This window comes from Protopterus annectens, chromosome 8.part0, assembly GCF_019279795.1.
Source record: "Protopterus annectens isolate FY-2018-M chromosome 8.part0, PAN1.0, whole genome shotgun sequence".
In the NCBI taxonomy this organism is placed as follows: Eukaryota; Metazoa; Chordata; order Ceratodontiformes; family Protopteridae; genus Protopterus; species Protopterus annectens.
Window position 1 is genome coordinate 1,888,239,251 of NC_056741.1, and position 22,452 is coordinate 1,888,261,702.

Below are 22,452 nucleotides of genomic sequence, written 5' to 3' on the forward strand. Positions count from 1 at the left end.
AACTAATTTATTTATTGACATTTGTTTACCGGTAAAGTCCAGCTTGGTAATGAATACCCATTTTTAGAGGAGGCCTGTGAAGAAAGGCACCAGAGAGTTAGAGAACATCAAATAAAATAAAACTGTAGCATATATGTAATTTAAAGAAAAAAAAAACATATATACATACAATTTGACAGTACAATGCATAGGATACAATAAATCATGAGCAGGCACTAATGTAACAATAATAATAAAAAATGACAATTATACATGATGAGTATATACAAAAACATTAAAAAGTATAGTCTATTATGCAAGGAAATAAAAAAAAAAAAAAAATATATATATATATATATATACATATATATATATATATAAAAGATAAGTTTCCCCTAAAAATGGAGAGAGGAAGGTGCTGAAAGGTGCAAATAATAGTATGATGAGTGATTACTATTAATGTGAAGTACTTGTTGAGGTAGATCGTAAAGGTGAGGTGCACTGGCACAGCCATGAGCTAGTAAGAAATTATTTATGAAAGGACTTAAATACATGGAGGCTAGATATAGTTCTGAATATGGGACAGAGTTCCATAGTTTGGCTATGCAGTGTGACTACAGATTTTGTTCCATATTTTTACTTGGTTCATAGATTTTAAGCAGGTTTCTGTCTTTAATACTGCAGAAGGCAATTTAGGAGACAATGATGAAATACTGAGAAGATAGAAGGGGGTAGAGGAGTTAGATATTATTTTATGGGGTTAGTCAGAAAGTTGTATATGGGCTACTTGATGTGGGGATTCTAACCAGCTGAGAGCATGTACTGCAGAGCAATGAACTTTACATGGTAGGCTAGCTGCAAATCTAGCTATCATACTATAGATTTGCTCCAGTTGTAACATGAGAGAGATCTGGATGTTAGTCAAACAAGGTGAGCTGTACAGAAGAGAGCATAAAGGATAAGAATTAGCTACTAAAGAAGACAGGGTAAAAGCCAGAGTTGGGTAGGGTGATTCTACAAGTGACTGTTCTTTTTCGTAACTGGATGAAATCCAGGCAGACTATGTCAAATTCCACCAGTAATCAAGTCAAAAAACCCAATCAAGTCTGAATGACTATACAAAAATGAGGACAAATTCTTTCTACTAATGTGTTCATGTGACAGTTTTCAAATACCTGTTTCATTCATTGTTTTTTACCTTTATTTCTGGAAGCTTGCTGCCAGAGAATTCTAGCTATATCATTTATCCAGGACAGTTTCACTTCTGGAGAACTTGCCTGAAGAATGTAAGTATCATTGGATTTCCGTCTTCTAAACCATACCTCAAATCGCAAGCCACTCTCACCTGCATTTTCAGTCAAGCCAATATCAGATGTCTACAAGTTGACAGGAGAAAAAAAATGAGCTTTAAAGAATACTTAAAGTACAAATTTGTGATACTTAAATACATGACAAACAAGAAATGTTACCAAAAAAGAAGTTATGTAGTCACCATAACATTCCATCTGAGTAGTTCTACTTCATTTGTCTTCAATCTGTGGGATACCAGATCCATACTGTATCAGAGCCTGCAGTTTCACTAGCATATGCTCCAAGCTCCAAGCATCTCCCCTTACCCATAATACACCTCCACTACCTTCCAACCACAGATCAAGTTTGCTGAACTTCATGCTGATAACCCGACCTGAAAAAAAAAAAAAACACTTTATGACCTAGAACTGCAGCCAACAGGCTGTACATATAATAAGGTCAGGGGGAAGGAGGGAAGGGCGGTTGAAGACAAATGAAGCAGAACTATTCAGATGGAACGTTATGGTGAGTACATAATTTCTTTATCTGAAGTAGTTCACTTCATTTGGTCTTCAACCTGTGGGACATAGTCCCCAGCTACTAAACTCCTGGATGGCTCTCATGGAAGGATATTCCGGAGCACCACGGAACCAAAGGATGCTCTCCTTCTAGAAGTCAAATCCAATTTGTAGTGAGAAATAAAGATATGAGATGAGGACCAAGTAGCTGCAGAACAAATATCATCCAATGAGACTGTAGACCAAAAGGATCCAGAAGTAGCCATGGACCTAGTGTAATGAGTAATTAATCAATTAAGTAATTAATAAAAAAGGAGGAGGGATTGCAATTGTATACTCCAACAACCTCACTTTTACATACCCAAAGCTGTCTATACCTTCCTTTTCTCCCGCAGGATTACTGGTAGCAAACCTTAAGCTCAATGACTATACTACTATTACTGTCATATCTATCTACATTCCACCAGGGGACAACATTCCGTTATTGGAAAGCATTCTCTCCTACCTCTCCCACAACATCCTTAATGAAATCATCCTCCTTGGGGACGTGAACATAAACTGGGAAACACTCACCAGTCCTAACTCAACACACCATTTAAATTTATATGGCTTCTCACAACTTAACTGCCAGCCTACTCAAACCAATAGCACTCATTCTACCAGTACACTCATTGACTGGATTCTTGTCTCACATCCCTCTAAATACCATAGTACTGAAACACTCTCTGACTCCCTGAGTGACCACTCTCCAACAAAGGTACTTCATAGGCTCATAGGTAGGTACTAGGCTATCGGCCCTAGGGCCTATACAAGCCCAGCCAAAAAGGTACCCTGGCTTTTGCCACCCAAGAAAATTATTTTCCTGTGCCAATGTCGAGCAGAGCCAAAGAAGTGATCCCCAAGGTGAATTTCCTATTTCCCATCCAATCATCAACATTTTTCTTGAAGAGTGCTAATGAGGAGCTTTGCTTGATACAGACAGGTAGTTTATTCCCTAGTATAGGAAGTCTCTGGGACAGGAATCTATCCTCCGGCATGTTCTTTTTATTGTGGTGACAAGGTTTAGGTCCCTAGAGCGTGTAGCTTGGTGGGATTGGGATTTCTTTAAGTGAAGCATGTCCAACAGCTCTGGGTTTGACATAGCTTTGTATGTTAGGCAGAGATCACCTCTGAGTATTCGATATGCGATGGAGTAAAGCTGGAGTTTTTTGAGACAGTCTGCATAGGGCATCTGTTTGAGGCTGGTAATCCTCTTTGTGAGGTATTTCTGCGGCCTTTCCAGTTGTTGTAGATGTCTTGTGAGGTACACACCAAAAGGGGCGGTGTACTCTATAATGAGTCTAATGAGTGATGAGTAGAGGAGAACAATGACCTATTTTTTTCTGGATGAGAAACCTTTTGTGATGAGGTGTGCCACGTAGGAGGATTTCCTGACTACTGTGGTGATGTGATTATCAAAGGAGAGACTACTGTCCACCTGTGTCCCAAGGTCTCATCACACTTTTGGTGTTAAGTATACTACCGCCTATGTTGTAGTCCACGGGTACAGAGTTTTTACCAAAGGGGATGACAATGCACTTTTTGGCACTGAGCTTGAGCCCATGGCTTTGACACCAGGCATCTGTCTCAGTGAGGCCCTTTTGTAGGATGTCCATATTGTTAGGAGTTTCGATTATGGCTCCTAGTTTGCAGTCATCTGCAAACTTTGTTAGCCAAAGAACTTCTGTGTTAGCCTGTACTTCACAGAAGTAGATACCAAACAGGAGAGGACCCAGGACTGAACCCTGTGGTACTCCACTTGTCACTAGTCTGAAATCGGATTTGGAGTCTGCTACGTTAACAGTGTGGGCTCTGTCAGTGATCCAGTTGGCAACCCATCTTGTGACATAGGGATTTATACCTAGGTTAGTGAGTTTATCTATAATTCCAGAGTGGGGGATGGCGTCGAAAGCCTTAGCAAGATCTAGATAGGCTGTGTGAACCACCTTACCCTCATCTACGGCTTTGGTGATGGCTTCAAAGAAATCTATCAGGTTTAGGAAACATAATCTGGTTTTACAAACCCGAACTGGGTGGGGTCCAGAGTTTGGAGATTACCAGTGTCTTTGTTTATAAGTTCCATGATGACACGTTCCATGGCCTTGCAGACCAGGCTCATCAGGCTAATGGGATGGTAGTTCCCAGGGTCTATGGTGGCTCCCCCCTTGTGGACTGGGATAACCGTCGCTGTGCGCCATTCAGCGGGCACAAAGCCTGAGGTGAGGCTATGATTGAACATGGTACTTAGGTGGGGTGCCAGTTCATTCTGTAGTTCATGTAGAATGCAGCCTGGGATGTTGTCTAGTCCCATGGATGCCTCCCACCTATCTAAACCACATAGATAAATAACCTGTCGTAAGTTATCCAAATTCAACCCAGAAACAATAAGTGAGAAGGTCACTGAAAAAACAATCAGCAAAAACAAAATGAAAACTCCAGCAAAGCTAGAACTTCCACTGAGTGACCTCCCAAACCTCTTGTATCAGAGGCACATGGGATATATACAAATGACCCTTATGAACATCAGGTGTTTCAGCTAATTGGCGATTCTGAATGCCCATGGCTTGTTTTGTCGTTTTAATGGACAATTTCAGGCCAATAAAGCCAAACCCCACTAGCTGTGGATATGCATATTTCGGCCTTGTTATGACCTCATCAGCGCAACACAAGCTGAGTGTTTGACTAAGCATAAGAAATGCAGGGCTGTTATACCCAGCTGATGTCCATTATCATTAGGGTCACTGCAAAAATATCCCAAACAACAAAGTAAAACAATAATTGAGAAGGTCACTGAAAAAACAATCAACAAAAACAAAATGAAAACTCCAGCAAAGCTAGAACTTCCACATTGTGACTGCTGCTACCACCATAGCGTCCATGGGGGAGCCCTTGTTCCACGCTGGCCTATCTGATGGTGGACTCAGGATCTTATCAGGACATTTAAGAATTGGTTCCAAGGTGTCCGGTTCCTTCAAGGCCCGTGAGGTGACCAGGTCCACCAGGGGATCTGCGGGAGAGAACACCCAGGAAGTAGATGGGCCCGTGCCGAAAGCCTCCAGGAACACGGATTCGTCAGAAGAAGGTTTGGGGGTGGACCAACCTCCCCGTTGACATAGGATTTCCATTATGTCTCCAAAGGAGACATCCTCAGGAGGTGACCTGGGGGAACCTTCCCCATCATCCAAATCCATATGCTTGGCGAGGGACTCGGGGAGTCCAAGTGCCTCCTCTTACACGTATGCTTGCGAGGCACATCTCCGGTGGGGCACTCTGGGAGGGAACTCGCAAGCCACTTCTACGTCAGGGGGAACCGTCTGGGGGTCCTCGAGCATGGGCTGTCCCTCTGGAAAAATGATGGGATGCATAGACAGAGCCAAGGGTGTCAGAGCGGAATCTGAGGGGATAGTCAAGGTCTCGATCCAGGGGACAGAACCCTTTCCACCACATCGAATGCTGAGGGAGAACGAACCTCCTGGGGAGCCAAAACGGAAGCCGCTCTCCCCAGATCTGATGAGAGAATCGGAGCCAGGCCCGAAGTAGATGGAGCTCTGAGGGAGGGAACTTGGCCCGACAATGCCGGAGCCGATGAAAAAAGTACCACTCTCTAGTATCCAGCACTCAGACTCCGGCTCCGAGAGCCATTCAGATCTGAACTGGTTGGATCTGACATGCGCCAGGTAGTTGTCAGAGTCGACGAAACAGGTACTGTCGGCGCCGACCCCCTGACTAAGGCCATCCTCAGATCTGAGTACTCCGAAACTGGTGGACGGATCGCAGAAGGAGAAATTGGTGTGAAAAAGGGAAGCAAGCACCCCCCTCTAGAGGGAGAGGGGGCTGGCAGGACCTCCATCTGGATCTGAGTACAAATGAACCTCCTCATCATTTTATCATCAACTTCCGACAAGCTCCGTGTGGACCTCGACTAGGCCACGGACTCCGACATGGCGAATCAAGAAACCGAGGCCCTAGCTACAGGACGTGTTTCCTCTGGCTCCGGGAAAAATCTCGGAGATCGGAGCTGAGGGGAGTCACGGATCCTAGCCTGATTTTTTGGTGGGAGTAGATGGAAGGCCCGGAGACCTCTTGCATTTCTCTGACTTAGAGGAATGTTTGTCCTTGTGCTCTCTCTCCTTCTCTCTGCCCCTTTTCCGCTCCATTTCCACAGGCTTAGAGGTGGGAGTTTGAGTCCTAGCCTGGGAGGGAGAGAAAAAAGGGCAAGAGAGGAAGGAAAAGCGGCCACAGCAACCACTGTGACTGAAGCCATGGATGAGGCAGCTGCCTCAGAGGTGGAAAGAAGCCTTCCTGTCTTTAATAGCGTGCGGGTTAAAACCCACACAGATAGTACACTCTATACTCAAATGGGCAATGTCCAAGCACATCACGCACAGAGTGCAGCCATCTGCAGGAGACAATTTATGGCCACACTCAGTGCACCTTTTAAATACAGGCTTTGGATCAGCCATGACTAAACAAGAAAAACACACTAAACAGGGAAAAAAGGTGAAGAAAATAACCTACTTCCCAGTTACACAACCACTCACCACATACTCAAGACACACAGAACACTAAGGGGGGAGGGAAAGCAATACAGACTAGCAAACTGACACTAAACTACTCAGAAAACTTTCTAACACATGCACCAGCGAGGTAAGGAGGAGAGGGAACCTACACTAAACACCTAGATAGAAAATATTTGCAAAAAAGTTGCTTAAAATACAAAAATCCACTCACTAACTCAGAGCTCAAGAGATCACGATGCTTCAGGCAAGTCGCGGCAAATGAGATCTGGGGATTAAAAAGGTACTGGAGGTATATTATGGGTAAAGGAAGGTGCCTGGAGATCGGAGCAGATGCTAGTGAAACTGCCGGCTCGGATCCGATACGGATCCAGTATCCCACAGGTTGAGACCAAATGAAGTAAACTACTTCAGATAATGTGTTTACAGTGTAACTTAATCACAAGCTCTAACCCTCTTGGGGAGTCTACCTGGGAGCTTGTGTCTTAGCTCCATAGTTTTATATTTGTAGTCTTTGAACACACTACCACAACCATGTTTAAAAATTTAGAGTTTTGTCTGACTTCAGCTGCAGTGGAAGGCTTCCATGATGCATGGCTGGAAATAATTATACTTCACTATTGTGTTTTGAAAATTCAGTGTGAGTAAGCAGTCAAGTGTTTCTTTCTTTGTGCATAACTCCTGATGTCTAGACCATGCATAGCCAAGGCATTTATTCTAGACAGTATTTTGAAAACCACAATCATGTTCTTCCATAACCGTGTACAAGACATTCTACAAGTGAAGATGTTTAATCCTATCAAAATAAAAAAGAAACAACAATCCAGTGATCAGATGCATAGCTGGCTCAACCAGCTCCCTGTGTCAGCTGAATGAACCAGTGGCCCACCCCCTTAGCTCTTCAAGTGAAGTGCAAAAAAAGAAAAGCCCATCACAACTGGCTTATTACAAACTGATGCCACCATTCCCCAAGCAGGTTACTACAGTTTACAAGTAAAAAAAAAAATTAAGTCATACCTGACTGCAGTATCACTCCATGCAAGCAGGGTATACACTGTAGTATTTGTAGCAAACAGTTGCCGTAGTTTATACCTTGCCTGCACAGAGAGCTATGGCATTCAGGTTTTAGTTAAAAAAATTCCTATAACCTGTAGCAAACAGCTGATATAACTTATATCCTGCCTGCACACAGCATTATGGTGCTCATGTTTTAGTTAAAAAATCCTTCTTATAAACTGGAGCAAACTGCATGTTACAAATGTAAATATAGTGGTGTAAGCTGAACATATCATAATAGTAGATATTAGAATGAGCACTGCTGCATTAGCCTTACCTATATTATAGGGTTATATTCTAACAAGGATATAATGGCTGGACAGCTTCCAAAGCCTCAGGGTACCTTCCATGTACCTAAACTGTCAAGCAGCTTGAGCTGAGCTGACTAACAGACAAGTCTGGGTGGAAAGCTCTTCAGGGCTTTCCTGCCAGCAGAAAGAGAGAGGCTGAACTCTGAAAGGACTATGTTGGGAACAATAAAACATAAATGTCTACACCCTTGCATAAAAAACACAAAAAAACAACAGGGGTGGAGGGATGGAGTAACTACTAAAGCAGTGGTCAATCGAACATCTATTGTTATTGTATGTTCAATTTACACAGCTGTACTACGTTCATAATATTGGTCACTGCTTGAGAAGACTTTGTTCTATGGGTAGATTACTGTAGCTAACTATATTTGGGAGGTGGAAGGAGAAGAGTTCAAGAGCTCCTGGAGAATGGACCTAGCAAAGCTTGATTTGGACCTACAGAAGCAATCAAGCTTATAGTGCTTTGTGAAAGTATGTAGAGTGGTCCAAGTAGCAGCTTCTAGAATATTTACAGAATCCAACCCTCTCCAAAAAGCAATAGATAAAGTCAAGGACCTGGTAGAGAGGGCCTTTTCCTGCCTGGAATTGATTTGTTATAGTGAGTATAACAACAGGTAATAACATTAGACAACCATTTGGAAATTGTCTGTCTTGAAACAGGTTATCCATTCTTCTTACGTTCACAAGAAATAAACAAGTGATCTGAAGATCAGAGGAAAATAGTACCAGAGTTGTCTGTGGATATCCAAGGTATGGAGTATCCTCTCGACCTTACCTTTAGATTCAGTAAAGAAAATGGGGAGATGTATAGTTTGGCTTAAAGTAAACTTGAATATCCCTTTAGGAATAAAAGAATGATCAATTCTCAAAGAAACTCTGTCTCTAAATGAGGAAAGACTGACTCATGCAACTCAGATACCCTTCTTGCAGAGGTCAGAGTAATCAGTAAAACTGTCTTCCATGTTAAGAATCTCAAGCCAGCCTGATTAGCTGGTTCAAACTAACACATATATCTTATATATATACATATATATATATATATATATATATATATATATATATATATATATATTATGTAACACTTACATAACTTATTTATAGCTTATAACCCACACCTTCAACTAGTAATCTCCCCACTGCCTTCTCTTTTTCTCCTGTACCTACCTCCAGCATAAAAAAACTCTTAACTAAACTTAAGCCCACCAAATTAGCAGCAGACAACCTCCCAAGTGAATACCTACAAATCGCAGCTGATGGTCTGGCCTACCCAGTATCCATCTTGATTAACCGATCTCTGTCAGAAAGTTACGATCCCATACTGTGGAAAGTATCACATATAATTCCCCTCCACAAAGGTGGACCCTCCACAGAACTAACCAATTACCGCCCCATAGCTATTCTCTCTCCACTCTCCAAAATACTAGAGAGATGCATTCACTCTCAGGTCTCAGACTACCTCTTTACTAACAACCTCCTTTCCAATACTCAGCATGGTTTCCAACCAAACCATAGCACCACCACTGCCTTACTCTCCTTTACTAACACTATCCTTTAGCATAAAAACAATGGCTATCTCTCCTCTGCTATTTTCCTAGACCTATCTAAAGCATTTGACATGGTCCCACACAAACAACTTATCTCTGTCCTCAATAACCTATCCTTCTCTCAATCAGTCACCAACTGGTTTCAGAGTTACCTGTCTAACCGCCAACAATCCATTGTATGGCAGAATGACACATCTCCCCAACTACCTGTTTCCATAGGGGTTCCCCAAGGATCCATCCTTGGACCCCTACTTTTCTCTGTTTTCACCAATAATCTAGCCTCTGCCACCAAACATGCACACTCATACAATACGCAGATGACTCAACCATCATCTGCTCAGCTCAGCCCAGTCCCTACCCAAACTGCAAAACGTCACACAGGAAGCCTTTTCCTCTGTTGAAACTTGGTTATCCGATACTCAATTAATACTCAACCCAAACAAAACTAAACTACTCATCTTCCAACCCACCAAACATACTCAAAACAACTCTCACTTTAACATCACAGCAAAAGACAACACCACTATATACCCAACTGAACACACCGAATTGCTAGGAGTGGAAATAGACAAACTAAAATTTGACATTCAAATATCCATGACCATAAAAAAAGTCCACAAAAAACTAGGAGCGTTATACAGAAATAAGCAACTTCTCACCAAAGCAGCAAAGATTTCAATAGCAAATTCCCACCTTATCTCTACCCTACTTTATGCATCTCCAATATATACCAACTTAAGGCAATGCGATCTAAACAAGCTAGAGACCTGCTACAACAAAATTGCCAAATTCGCCACAGGGGCATCCTACCGTAGTCACCACTGTCTCTCACTTGCTGAAGTGGGCTGGCTTGAACTCCCTCACCTCTTTCAATGGTATCAACTCTCACTCACCCACAAACTAGTAAACCATCCACTAAATGTCCCATCCTTCCAGAATTTACTCCAACCCTATCGCACCACCAGACCAATAAGATCCAGCAACAAAAATCACTTGCAGATCACTAAAGCCAATAACTCTGCTGGTGAAGTACTATTCCCTTGCACCATAGTCAAACTATGGAACTCCCTCCCACCCACAATTACCTCCGTACCATCATGCACCCACTTCAAAACTTTACTAAAAGCGCACCTAAAAACATGCTGGCTATGCCCTTGCAACTCCCACTCTAATATCATCCACCCCATCCAACCACTACCTTTCTTTCCACTCCACTAACTACCTTGATTATAGCAAGTTCAGATGCTCATAAGCCTAGTACTTACTATACAGCAGGAACTTCTTATTGTAACATTTGTTAATGTCTGTTATGTACTTCACAGATAAAGATTCTAGTTCTCTACTGATGTACTATGTTCTTCATCTGTAAATATGTTGTAAGTAATTGCTATGTTAAATTGCTAATTGCTATGTAATCCAATGTAACTATTGTCTATTTTAACTGTGGAGCTTTTCTCTCCGAGCCTCCGCTGAAAATGGACCTACGTCCAGCCAGACACCCCCAGTAAATAAATAAATAAATACATACATAAATAAATTATCTAAGACAAAATTAAGGTCCCAAGGAGGGGGCCACCGGTTTACTTGATGACCTCTTATGCAAAAACCTTTTCAAGAACATCTTGACAAGAGACTGCCTTGAAAGAGGAGGATCTGTGGGCAGAAACGTTGAAATGGCTGATAAATTAACCTTGATAGAGGAACAAGAAAGGGCATTAGGATAGTAACTCACACAAATATTGTAAAACCAGTGGGCATCTAGCCCAGAACAGGTGCTGTTTTTGTTGCTGGCACCAACTAGAAAACCTTTTCCATTTGCTAACATGATTTTCTAATAGCAGGCTTTCTTGCCTCCACTGGTACCAGCTGCATGTCCTCAGCAAAGAGGTGCCTAAAAGGAATGAAGACTATCGTACAGGCAGTCAATTGAAAATGACTGACTTCGGTGTGTATCAAACATCCCTGGCCTTGTGTGAGTAGATTTAGCATGTCAGGAAACTTGTGGTAAATGCCCCTGGCCACTTCTGAAAGAGGGGAGAACTACAGTTACTTAGGCGAGAAGGGAGTCACCACAATGATCTTGGGAGATTCCTTCTGAATCTTCAGAAGTATCCTGGATGTTAGTGGAAAATGTGGAAAAGCATACTAATAAAAAAAAAGACGTGTGTCTTTCAGGCCTTTTTGCACAAACTCCCACAGATGGATCAAATGGTGAAAGACCCCCTGATTTAGTTTTCATTTGTGAGGGGTCTGCCCTGATCCTGTTCAGCTTGTCTATCACACACTCTTCCTCTAATGGTCTGCAGGAGGCCTGTAGATGGGAAACTGTGCTGTGAAGCTATATCCCAAGCTAACATGTTTAGTCTGCAAAGGTGGTATGACCTGTGTCCCCCTTGCTTGTTGATGTACCACATGGCAGTGGCATTGTCTGAAACCACTTTGAATAAGTCCCAGGGGCCAAAGATGATTCAGAGAATTCAGTGTCTTGATCAAAGCATCTCCAAGATATTTATGGACTTGTGTCTGTCCTTGATGTGCCAAACCCTTGCACTTTTATACCTCCTGAAACTGCTCCACAAGCAAAGTCCAAAGCCTCTGTGATGAATGACTACTTTGAAGCAGTGAGAGAGAAGGGAAGACCCAAATTTAAGGATAAATGTTGACTTCACCAAAACATTTGTCTTCCAACAACCCCCAAAACTCAGATTTGAAAAGAAAAAGGTTGTTGATGCTGGAACAAAAGACATTTCAGATACCACTGTATCTTTCTCATGTGGAGTTTTGCCAGGGGTATCATGAGAATCATAGATGCCATGAGACCCAAAATCCTGAGGTATTCCCTCAGAGCGACCTAGGTTTGAGGGGAAAACCTTAGAAACAGATGTAAATATGAAAAAAAAAAACTCTTTGAACAGAGGTGTCTAGTTGACATCCCAAGAACACAATCCTGTGTGAGGGAGTCAAGAAAGACTTTTGACTGTTATCCTGGAATACCAGCTTACCCAAGACAGAGATTCCTGACACTTTGAAAAAGACTCTGCAAAGATAAGCAAGTCATCTAAATGTGGAAACCCTGTAGCCTGCAATGAGCTATAATTGGATCTAGGCACTTGTGAACTCTACTGGTGCAGTGGATATCCCAAAGGTTAAGGTACAGAACTGATAATGTGTTGCAGACATACAAAACCTTAAGAAATGTGAATAAATAGGGATATGATGATAAGTATCTTATAAGTCAAGTGTTACCAGGAAACCTGAAAGTGGAAGAAAAGTTAAGAGGTTGTGAAGTGACATAACGTATGACTTAGGGCACTATCACAAACACTGAGCACACTGCACACTGAAGGCATTATAAGAGATCTGGGGACATAGGTTGAGAGCAACCTCTCCTTCGACCACCACATTGCCACTGTGGTCATAAAGTCCTTCTATGTGGCACATCTCATTACTAATGGGTTTGCATCCAGAAAGAAAGAGGTCATCATCTCTCTCTACTCTTCCCTCATTAGGCCAGTCATCGAGTATAATGCCCCATTTGGCATGTACCTCACTAGACACATGCAACAGCTGGAAAGGTCACAAAAGTACCTCACGAAGAGGATCTTAAGCCTTAAACACATGGCCTACACGGACAGACTCAAAAAACTCCAGCTATTCTTTGTCTCATATCGTCTACTAAGAGGCGATCCCTGCTTGACTTACAAAGCCATGTCTGACCAAGCTCTGTTAAAAATGCTACATCTAATGAAATCCCATATCGCTCTGCACCACACACTCCAAAAACTCAACCTCATTACCACAATCAACAGGATATGCTGGAGGGACAGGTTCATAACCCAGAGACTACCCATGCTCTGGAATAGACTTCCCATACATGTCAAGCAGAGCACCTCACCGGCCCTCTTCAACAGAAATCTTTATGAGTGGATGTGAAATATAAAGTTCACCCTGGGGATCACTCCAGTGGCTCTACTTGATAGAGCCACTAGGAACGAACATCGGGCGGCACGATGCCATGGAACTTCTATGGGCTAGGCTTGTAAAAGCTCCAGGGCCGTTAGCCTACTACACACCTATGAACCTATGAATATGTTTAGGAAAGAAAGAAAGCTCCAGAACTGGTCTCCTCTCCAAGAATTATATTTCTTTGGCACCAGGAACATCCTTGAATAAAAAACATTTTCACTTGAGAAGGAGGAACTGGATCAGTCCCCTTGGACAGCGTGTGATGATGAACAGGTGGAAAGAGGACAGAGTGATGTGGAGGATGAGGAATGACACCCTGGAAAGGAGGAACTTCCTCTCACTGCCGTCTGTAACTTTGATGAATAAAATTTAGAACCCATCTGTCTAAAGTAATCTGTTACCAAGGAGAAAATAGAGATTAAAACTTCATGGAAGAAAAAGGGGGATAGGATGGGAATAGAGCATAAGTTCTCTTAGTCATTTAGACATACTGGACTGTCCTTGGTTTTGGGAGGTTAGAGACTTCTTTTTGGAACTCCCTTGCAATTCTCTTTTAAAAGTCTGTTTACCTAAATTTTGTTTAGACTGTTTATTCTGTTTGCTGCCAAAAACAGAAGAGGAGAAAGAAAATCCCTTGGACAATCTGGAAACGGAGAGCTGAAAAATCTTAAGAGATTCCCTAGATCAGCTTGCCTCTTTCATCCTACTTTTTGATAATTTCTGCAGCACAATTTTTAACATCATCTGGTAGGTTTTGAGAATGCAACCATGCAAACATCCTTAAAACAGTACCAGTGGCCAGAGCCCTAGAAGAAGTAGCAATAGCCATAAGCGCACTGCAAGTGAGTAATGACCTGCGCAAAAAAATAAACTACGTTATTTAAAATAGATTACTCCTCAAAAGAAGAAACTGCAGATAAAACACAATTTGTCAGAACAAACTTTAACATATGAACCTGACAATTTAAAGTTCTGAAAACCAAAGTTGCAGAAGTACACACTTTCTCCCCATACTTATCAATAAATTACCCCATCCTTATCAGAAAGAGTATGATTGGAAGTAACTAAGAGGTTAGAAGCAGTAGGATCAACTAAGGTTATAGATGCTGGGTCAGGTTTGGAAAAGTACAGTTGTGTATACTTACCATAAATGTAGATGTTCGAGTGTATTCACTGTTGCAGTCATCACATTTGGGTTATCCCCGCCAGGGTAGCCCTCGGCCGGCCCAAATTCCAAAGGCTTAGTATTTCTGCGTCAGTTGCAGGCGCTTCAGGACAGACGTCAGGTCGTCAGTAGTATAAAGTAAGGCAGCCGATGCCATTACATCAGTTCTTGCCATAACCAGTCAGGAGCTCCCAAGTAGGAGCCAGGTTCTGGTGGAAGAAAACCACCAGTAGAAAGTAAATACCAATATGTCCCTTAGTAAGGAAAGAAAAGAAAAGGGGGAATGGAGGGAGGGAAACCAGGACTGCAACAGTGAATATACTCGAACATCTACATTTATGGTAAGTGCACACAACTGTACTATGTTCTTCGTGCTTCACTGTTGCAGTCATCACATTTGGGTTGATTCCCAAAGCTGAGGAAATGGGTGGAGGCAGTCAAAGAATCTAGGGTCTGGCTAGGATGCCCTGCAAGACTGCAGAGGAAAACCCTGCCCTGGATTTGGAGAAGGGAGGCAGGTGGTAATGTTTGGTAAAAGTGTGAACAGATGTCCAGGTGGCAGCCTCCAGGATGTCCTTAGTGGGGACTCCTCTGAGAAAAGCTGCAGAGGTGGAGGCTGCTCTGGTGGAGTGAGTCCTGACGCCCTTGCAAGAGGCTTTCCATGTTGTTTGTAGCAAAACTGGATGCAGTGGGATATCCATTTGGAGATGGTTTGTTTGGAGATGGCTTTGCCTTCCGCCCCTGTAGCAAAGCTAACCAGCAAATGATCAGACTTTCTGAAGGATTTAGTCCTGTCTAGATAGAATCTGAGCTGTCTGTGCACATCTAGAGAGTGCAGAATCCTTTCCCCCTTGTTCTGGGGATTAGGAAAAAATGTGGGCAAATGAACAGATTGATTGAGAGCCACACTGGACACTACCTTGGACATGAAGGATGGGTTAGTTCTGAGGGATACCCTGTCAGCATGGAAGATGATGAAGGGTTCCACAGCCATGAGTGATTGCAGCTCGGAGACTCTTCTGGCTGAAGTGATGGCTAGAAGGAATGCTGTCTTCCAGGAGAGAAATTTTAGCTCTGCAGAAGAAGCTGGTTCGAAAGGGGGCAGGCTGGGGTTGGTGCCCTTCTGGGCGGCCTCAAGTTGCTAACCCCTTTTAGGAACTGTTTGATCAAAAGATGTGAGAAAAGGGGTTGCTCAGTGGGAGAATGAGCAGAAATAGCACAGGCATGAATTTTTATAGAGGAGAAGGAGAGGCCACTGTGTGGTAGGTCAGCTAAATAATCCAGGATGAGAGGGAGGGAGGGAGGGCTGTGCCGTACTGGCTCCCTTAGCCTGGATCCAGGTGCAGAACCTTTTCCATTTGTCAGCATAACACTTTCTAGTGCTAGGGTGTCTGGCCTCACGGATAACATCTAGAACCTGTTTACTGAGGTTGGCAGATTGATCTGGGGTTAGGGAATAAGCCAAGCTGCCAAAATGAGTGTCTGCAGTTGGGGATGCATGAATTCCCCTTCCCTCTGGGCCAGGAGGTTTGGAATCTGAGGAAGATGCCATGGTGGCAGTGGGGACAGGCTGCGCAGCAAGCGGTGCCAGTGCTGGTGAGGCCAGTCTGGATCTATAAGAATTGTCCTTAGTTTTTCTTCCTTTATTTTGAAATAGGAGTACCCTGGGGATGAGAGGTAGTGGAGGAAAGGCATAGAACAATAGATTGACCCAGGGGAAGGACAGGGCATCCACTTTCCAAGCCATGCAGTGATGCGCCCTCGTGCAGAATTTGCTGAGCTGATGGTTGGTGTGTCCCACTTCTGAGTTATTAGGGTGAAGGTTCTTCTGTTGAGCTACCACTCATGTGGGTGCAGAAGATTTCTGCTTAATTGGTCTGCCAGAGAGATGAGAGAGCCTGATAGGAATTGTGCTAACAGGTCCAGTTGCATGGCAGAGGCTGTGTGCCAAAGGGTCATGGCCAGTCTGCATACAGAGTAGGAGTGAGTCCCTCCCTGCTTGTTGATATACCACATCACAGTGGTGTTGTCTGTTTTGATCGGGAGAGAACGGGTTTGAAAACTATCAAGGCGTGTTGGACAGCCATCATCTCTTTTTGGTTGATGTGCAGAGGACCATGCTGCGGGCTCCACTGGCCCTGTATGCACCTGCTGTCCAGGTGTGCACCTCAAGCATAGTCTGATGCATCTGTGATGAGGGTCTGGGTGGCGGGGGGTGGTGAGAAAGGCAGTCCCTTGTTGTGGGAGCATGCTGTTGCCCACCAGATAAAATCTTTTCTGAGGCAAGGAATTATAGGTAGACGTTTCAAGGTCTTAGGAGTGTTGACACCAAGGCTTTTCAGGTAACATTTAAATTTCCTCATATGTAGTCTGGGATATGGAATGAGTAGCATGCAAAATGCCATGAATCCCAGAGCTTGCAGGATCTTCCTTGCAGATAACTGGGGCCTGGTGGCTAGCTGAAAGAAGTAGGCTGTCAGGAAAATTTGTTTTTCTGGTGTAAGGAATGCCATCTGGGATGCTGTGTCCAGGCTTGCTCTCAGGAAGATAATCCTTTGGGTGGGCACCAGTTTGGATGTCTTTTCATTGACCATGTATCCTAGGGAGGCTAGTAGGGTCTTTAGAAAGGCCAGGTGTTTGAGCAGCTTTTCCTGGCTGCCTGCCTGAATAAGGCAGTCGTCTAAGTATGGGTAAATCTGGATATTCCTTTGTCTGCAAAAGGCAATGGCTGGAGCCAGACATTTTGTGAAAACTCTGGGAGCAGTAGATAAGCTAAAGGGAAGGGCAGAAAACTGAAAGAGTTGAGATCCTGCCCTGAAACGGAGATATTTCCTGCATGATTCCATGATAGGAAGGTGGAGGTAGGCCTCTTTTAGATCTAGGGTGGCTAGCCAAGTGTCCTTGGAGATCATGGGTAGCAGCTGCTGGAGGGTGAGCATTTTGAATTTTGGGATCACCAGGAAGGTGTTTAGAATGGATACATTGAGGATGGGGCGCCAGGTTCCCTCTTTTCTGGGTACCAGAAAAAGTCTGAAGTAGAAACCTTGGCCTATCTGTTCTGCAGTGCTCTACTGCCCTCACAGAAAGCAGGGAAAGGATTTACTTTTGAACCTCTGCCAACTGTTTTGAAGGTAGATCTGGGAACCCTTTTGAGGTTGGAAGGGTGTGGAAGGAGAATTTGCATCCCTGAGACACTATGTTCAGAACCCAATGGTCATTGGTAATAGTGACCCAGGTGCCTACATGAAAGGAGAGTTTTCCTCCTAGGGGTAAGTGAAGGTGGGCTGAGGGAGGGGGTGGGGTAAGTGAGTCATTGTGACTTCTTACCATAAGGGGGTGGCTTAGAACTCCCTGGTTTTGAAGTGGAGGTAGTCCACTGCTTAGATCTCTGCATTCTCTGTGGCTGCTGTCTGGGCAGTCTGGTTCCCCAGGGCCTAGGCTGGACTGGCTTGGTGGGAGCAGGAAAGGACCAGTGCCTGGTGGGACAATACCTGCTGAACTTGGGTGGCTGGACCTGTACAAAATCCTTAACTGTTTGCATTGATTTTGCTTTTTCTTCCATCTTTTTTAAGACCTCTTCTGCCTTAGTGCCAAATAAGTTGTCTCTGTGCAGGGGGGCATCCAACAATTTAGATTTGACATGGTCTGGCAGGGGCTGTTTCTTAAGCCATGCATGCCTTCTAATGACAGAGCCAGTGACTGCTAACCTGCAAGAAGCTTCTCGGGCATCAAAACCACACTGCAAGGTGTGTTTAGTTACTTGACTTGCAGAATGCATTAACTCTTGTAGTTCATAGGTTGGTACTAGGCTATCAGCCCTAAGGCCTACACAAGCCTAGCCATAACAATTCCCTGGCTATTTCTTCCCACACTATTTACTTCCCTGGATCCCTGTCTAGCAGGGTGACTGACGTGATCCCCGGGGTGAATTTCCTTTCTCCCATCCAATTGTCAAGGTTCCTTTTGAAGAGGACCAAAGAGGCACTCTGCTTGACATGTATGGGCAATCTATTCCAGAGTCTGGGGAGTCTCTGGGTCAGGAACCTATCCCTCCAGCATGTTTTGTTTATTGTGATGACAAGGTTTAGATCCCTGGAGCGTGGCTAGTTCTTTAGATTCTGCCCAATACTTTTTTACCCCATCCGTCTAGTGCTCTTGAATACCTATCTGAGGGGGTGGGATTCTTAGCAGAGGTTGCTTTAATCCCTAGGGTGTCAGGAGTCAAGCTGGATTCCAGGAAAACATCCTCCACAACATCCAGGACTGGGGGAGGGGGGTTGGCCAGTGGGGTGGCCAAGGGTTTGCGTTGAGGAAGATATAGGAATTCCCTGAGTCTCTTTTTAGACTAAGGGTAGTCTTGACTTTCCCATTGGAAAGGCTCCCTTAAGGTATGCAGGGTTTCTCTAAAGGAAAAATCCTCTAAGGGAGAGGCTGAAGGGATGGAATCCTCTGCATCAGAATCCTCATACGTAGAGAGAGGGTTGCATGTCTTCATATTCAGATGTATCAGAGTCATTTGACTCTTGCTCAGACAAAACTACAGGGGGCAAATCTCTTTTTCTTTTGGAGGGGGTAGCTTGGCTTCCCCTGATCAGCATGATAAGGTCTTCCGCCATTTTAAGCATCTAAACTGAGGCAAGGAAGCAGGTGCCTCAGAGTGGGTCGTCGGTTTCTTGAGTGTGGTTCGTACCCTGGGCCTACGAAACACGGTCATTTTTGAAAGAACGGTAGTCGCGAAAGAAGTGGATTTGTGTCAAGAATCGGTAGGGAGAAGGACTTCCTCAGAAGCCGGTGCCTGCTCAGTGGCTCTGGACCCATCCAAGGTAGAGACGACTGCAGGATCCTTAGTCGAAGAAGAGTTTTTGGCATACCAGACTCCAAAAGGGTCTTGGTAGCGGCCTGCAAATCCACAGAAGCAGGCATCAGGGGCTGCAAAAGTGGCACACTGAGGACAGGAGAACTGACGACTAGCTTAATGGAAGCATCGGCGGTAGGTTTGGACCTGTGCGGTCTGTCTCTGTCTTTATCTTTACGTTTTTTCTGAAGATCTGCTGTTGGATGGCTTACCGAAGCCATATCGGAATTCGAGGGCTGTAAGCGAAAATATCTGGCTACAATAAGGGCCCGACGATGGATAGTTCTGGCGTTGAATAAAGCACAAAAGTGACAACAGGGGACGTCATGGTCTGGGCCTAAACAAGTGATGCAGCAAGAATGGAAGTCTCCGTGTGGTATTTGCTTTCCACAAGCGAGACAATTATTACCTTTTTCTGACATCAGTTAGTGCAAGAAAAAAGAATCCCCAACGGGGTATTTAGCTTTAGAAGATTTCAACTTCAATTCAGTAGACGAAACTCAGGTAGAGAACAACTGGCACTCGTGCGACCTGCTTCTGCTTCGGGCTCCACGTCAATAAAAACTGATGTAATGGCGTCGGCTGCCTTACTTTATACTACTGACGACCTGACGTCAGTCCTGAAGTACCAGCAACTGACGCAGAAATACTAAACCTCTGGTATTTGGGCCGGCCGAGGGCTTCCCTGGCAGGGATAACCCAAATGTGATGACTGCAACACTGAAACACAAAGAACATCAGTGTATAAAAATGTACAAGATAGAGGAATTTTATACATCCTATCTGCCTTTTTAAGGGCAGCTTGAAGACTGACAGGGAAATTGCAGGCAGTAACACACACGTCCTCTAAACTGTGATATCAGGAGAAATAGGTGTAGGTTCTGGAAAATTCTTCTGTAACAACTTGTAGCATTTTTGAGGGACTGAGAAACCTCAGTGTTCTCTCACTGAAAACACTGGCACAGTCTAGCAGTAGTCTCAGAGAAAAATAAATCCCCAGATTGAGAATCAGAAACTGAGCTCTCCTCTGAGTCTGAATCAAAAAACTGAGGGAAAAAAACAGAATACTTCTCTGCATCTTCCATTTCAGATTTAGAATCTTGAATCTCTTCAGGAAAAGAGAAATCAAATCCCTCTTTCTTTAACCAGAAACTACTTTGCAAGAAGGATTAACAGTCTGAATTAAATCCTGAACCAGACCCAGTAAACTACTCCTGTCTAAAAAAATGTCAGAAGGAGTAGATACATGTTTGGTTTTCTGTTACTTTTTCACAAGGAAATGGGGTCAGCCATATTACTAGTGGCAGTAGCAGCTGCTTCCCCACAGATGGGTGCAGTATTCTGGCACAACAGGGAAACCTTCCCTGTGCCCTCTCCAAGGACCGACAAAAGAGGCTTCCCTTGCCCTCTGTGGCTAACCGCCGATCCATAGTGGCTGTAGGTGCTATACCACAGGGATCCAGGGTAAAAGAAGAGTGGTCTAACGTACAAGAAATGGCTACAGCAGAGTCACCCATCTTCCAATGAGGCAAACTGCTAGCCTGCTGTGATGACAAAGGCTGTTTGCTTAACTTTTTCTTTTTGTGGCTGGAAGAATGACCAACTTATAGGACCAGTAGTCTGTTTCATAGTGAAGCCAAAAATGATGCCTCTCCTAAGAAAGACAAGCAACAAATGACAGTAAAACTACAGTCCACAAAAGTTACTTTTTTGAGGGGAAAAAACTCCTCAACAAGGAAAAATAAACAATTTCTCCACAGAAAATATCTTTTCAGTTAGTAAACAGTACTTGTACACTGACAGAAAAAAAATGAGTTCTCCATTCAAATTTACGTTACAGTCTCAAGACAGTATGTTAATACACAACAATTCTAGCTTTAAAATAACTTTCCTGAAGAGGAAAGTAATAAAACATTGATACATTTAAGAAAATGGAAGTTTTTTTCCCCAAAAGGGAATGTTGACACCCACAAAGCGAAGCACATGCCAAACGTAAACCCTCAAAGGCCTCAGAAAAGTGTACTCTTCAGCAGCAGAAAAGCTTTGAAGGGCTTTGTGCCCAAACTTGTCTTTTAGTCAGCTCACCTTGAGCTGCTTGACAGTTTGGGTATGTGTGGAAAATGCCCTGCAGCTTTGGAAGCTGGCCGACTGTTATAGCCTTGGCAGGATATAACTCATATAAGCTAAGGCTAATGCAGCACTGATCAAAATGATAAACATCAGCTGCTACAATTTATACCCTGCCTGCAAGGCACGCTACAGCGCTCAGTTTTTGTTTAAAAAAGTTTTTTTTTTAATTGTAGCACACTGCATGCTACAGTTTAGGCCACATACTGAGCACTACAGTGTTCAGGTTTGACCTCAAATGCAATACTGGCTTCTAAAAGCCGATACTACATTTGCGATTGGGATCGGCTGATTGCAACCCTCCCCCACCACATTCCACCCGGGGCAGTTGTCCCTCTTGGCCTACCCTAGTTATGCTACTGCAATGATACACTTTGTATCCCCTCAATGTAAGGGCAAGTAAGATGACGAACAGTTACAGGTCTGACATAACTTGCACATCAGAACCGAAAAGACTTCTTAGATGTTAGCGTGTATATTACTACATTACTGATGATAAAGTTCTGTTTGTAGTACGTAACTGCACCAGGTTTTTAAACATTAACATTTTCAAGAATGGTGGTGCTGATCGCATGGAGATAATGTGCTTTTTCAAAGTGCATTACAAAGCATGTTGAGGTATTGAAATGCAAAGTACTAATAAATAACCAACTATACCATTGCTCTACCAGTTCCTGCAAGTGGTGGTGATCTAAAGATCCTAGTTTACAGTCATCTGTAAATTACAGGTCTGACATAACTTGCACATCAGAACCGAAAAGACTTCTTAGATGTTAGCGTGTATATTACTACATTACTGATGATAAAGTTCTGTTTGTAGTACGTAACCGCACCAGGTTTTTAAACATTAACATTTTCAAGAATGGTGGTGCTGATTGCATGGAGATAATGTGCTTTTTCAAAGTGCATTACAAAGCATGTTGAGGTATTGAAATGCAAAGTACTAATAAATAACCAACTATACCATTGCTCTACCAGTTCCTGCAAGTGGAGGTGATCTAAAGATCCTAGTTTACAGTCATCTGTAAATTTTGAATACCACACAATGATATTACCAGCTATCTACTAGGGATGTAAAGCAGTTA

The 22,452-nt window shown here is 43.5% G+C and overlaps 1 protein-coding gene across 1 annotated transcript in view; it reads right to left on the minus strand.

The window, feature by feature from the left end:
- PLEKHG4 (pleckstrin homology and RhoGEF domain containing G4) overlaps window positions 1-22,452 on the minus strand; it is a 3,374,045-nt gene that overhangs the window by 329,224 nt on the left and 3,022,369 nt on the right. Inside the window, exon 19 of the mRNA XM_044079537.1 lies at window positions 1,178-1,355. Within this exon, the coding sequence (XP_043935472.1) occupies window positions 1,178-1,355 (178 nt within the window). The remainder of the gene's footprint in view (window positions 1-1,177; window positions 1,356-22,452) is intronic.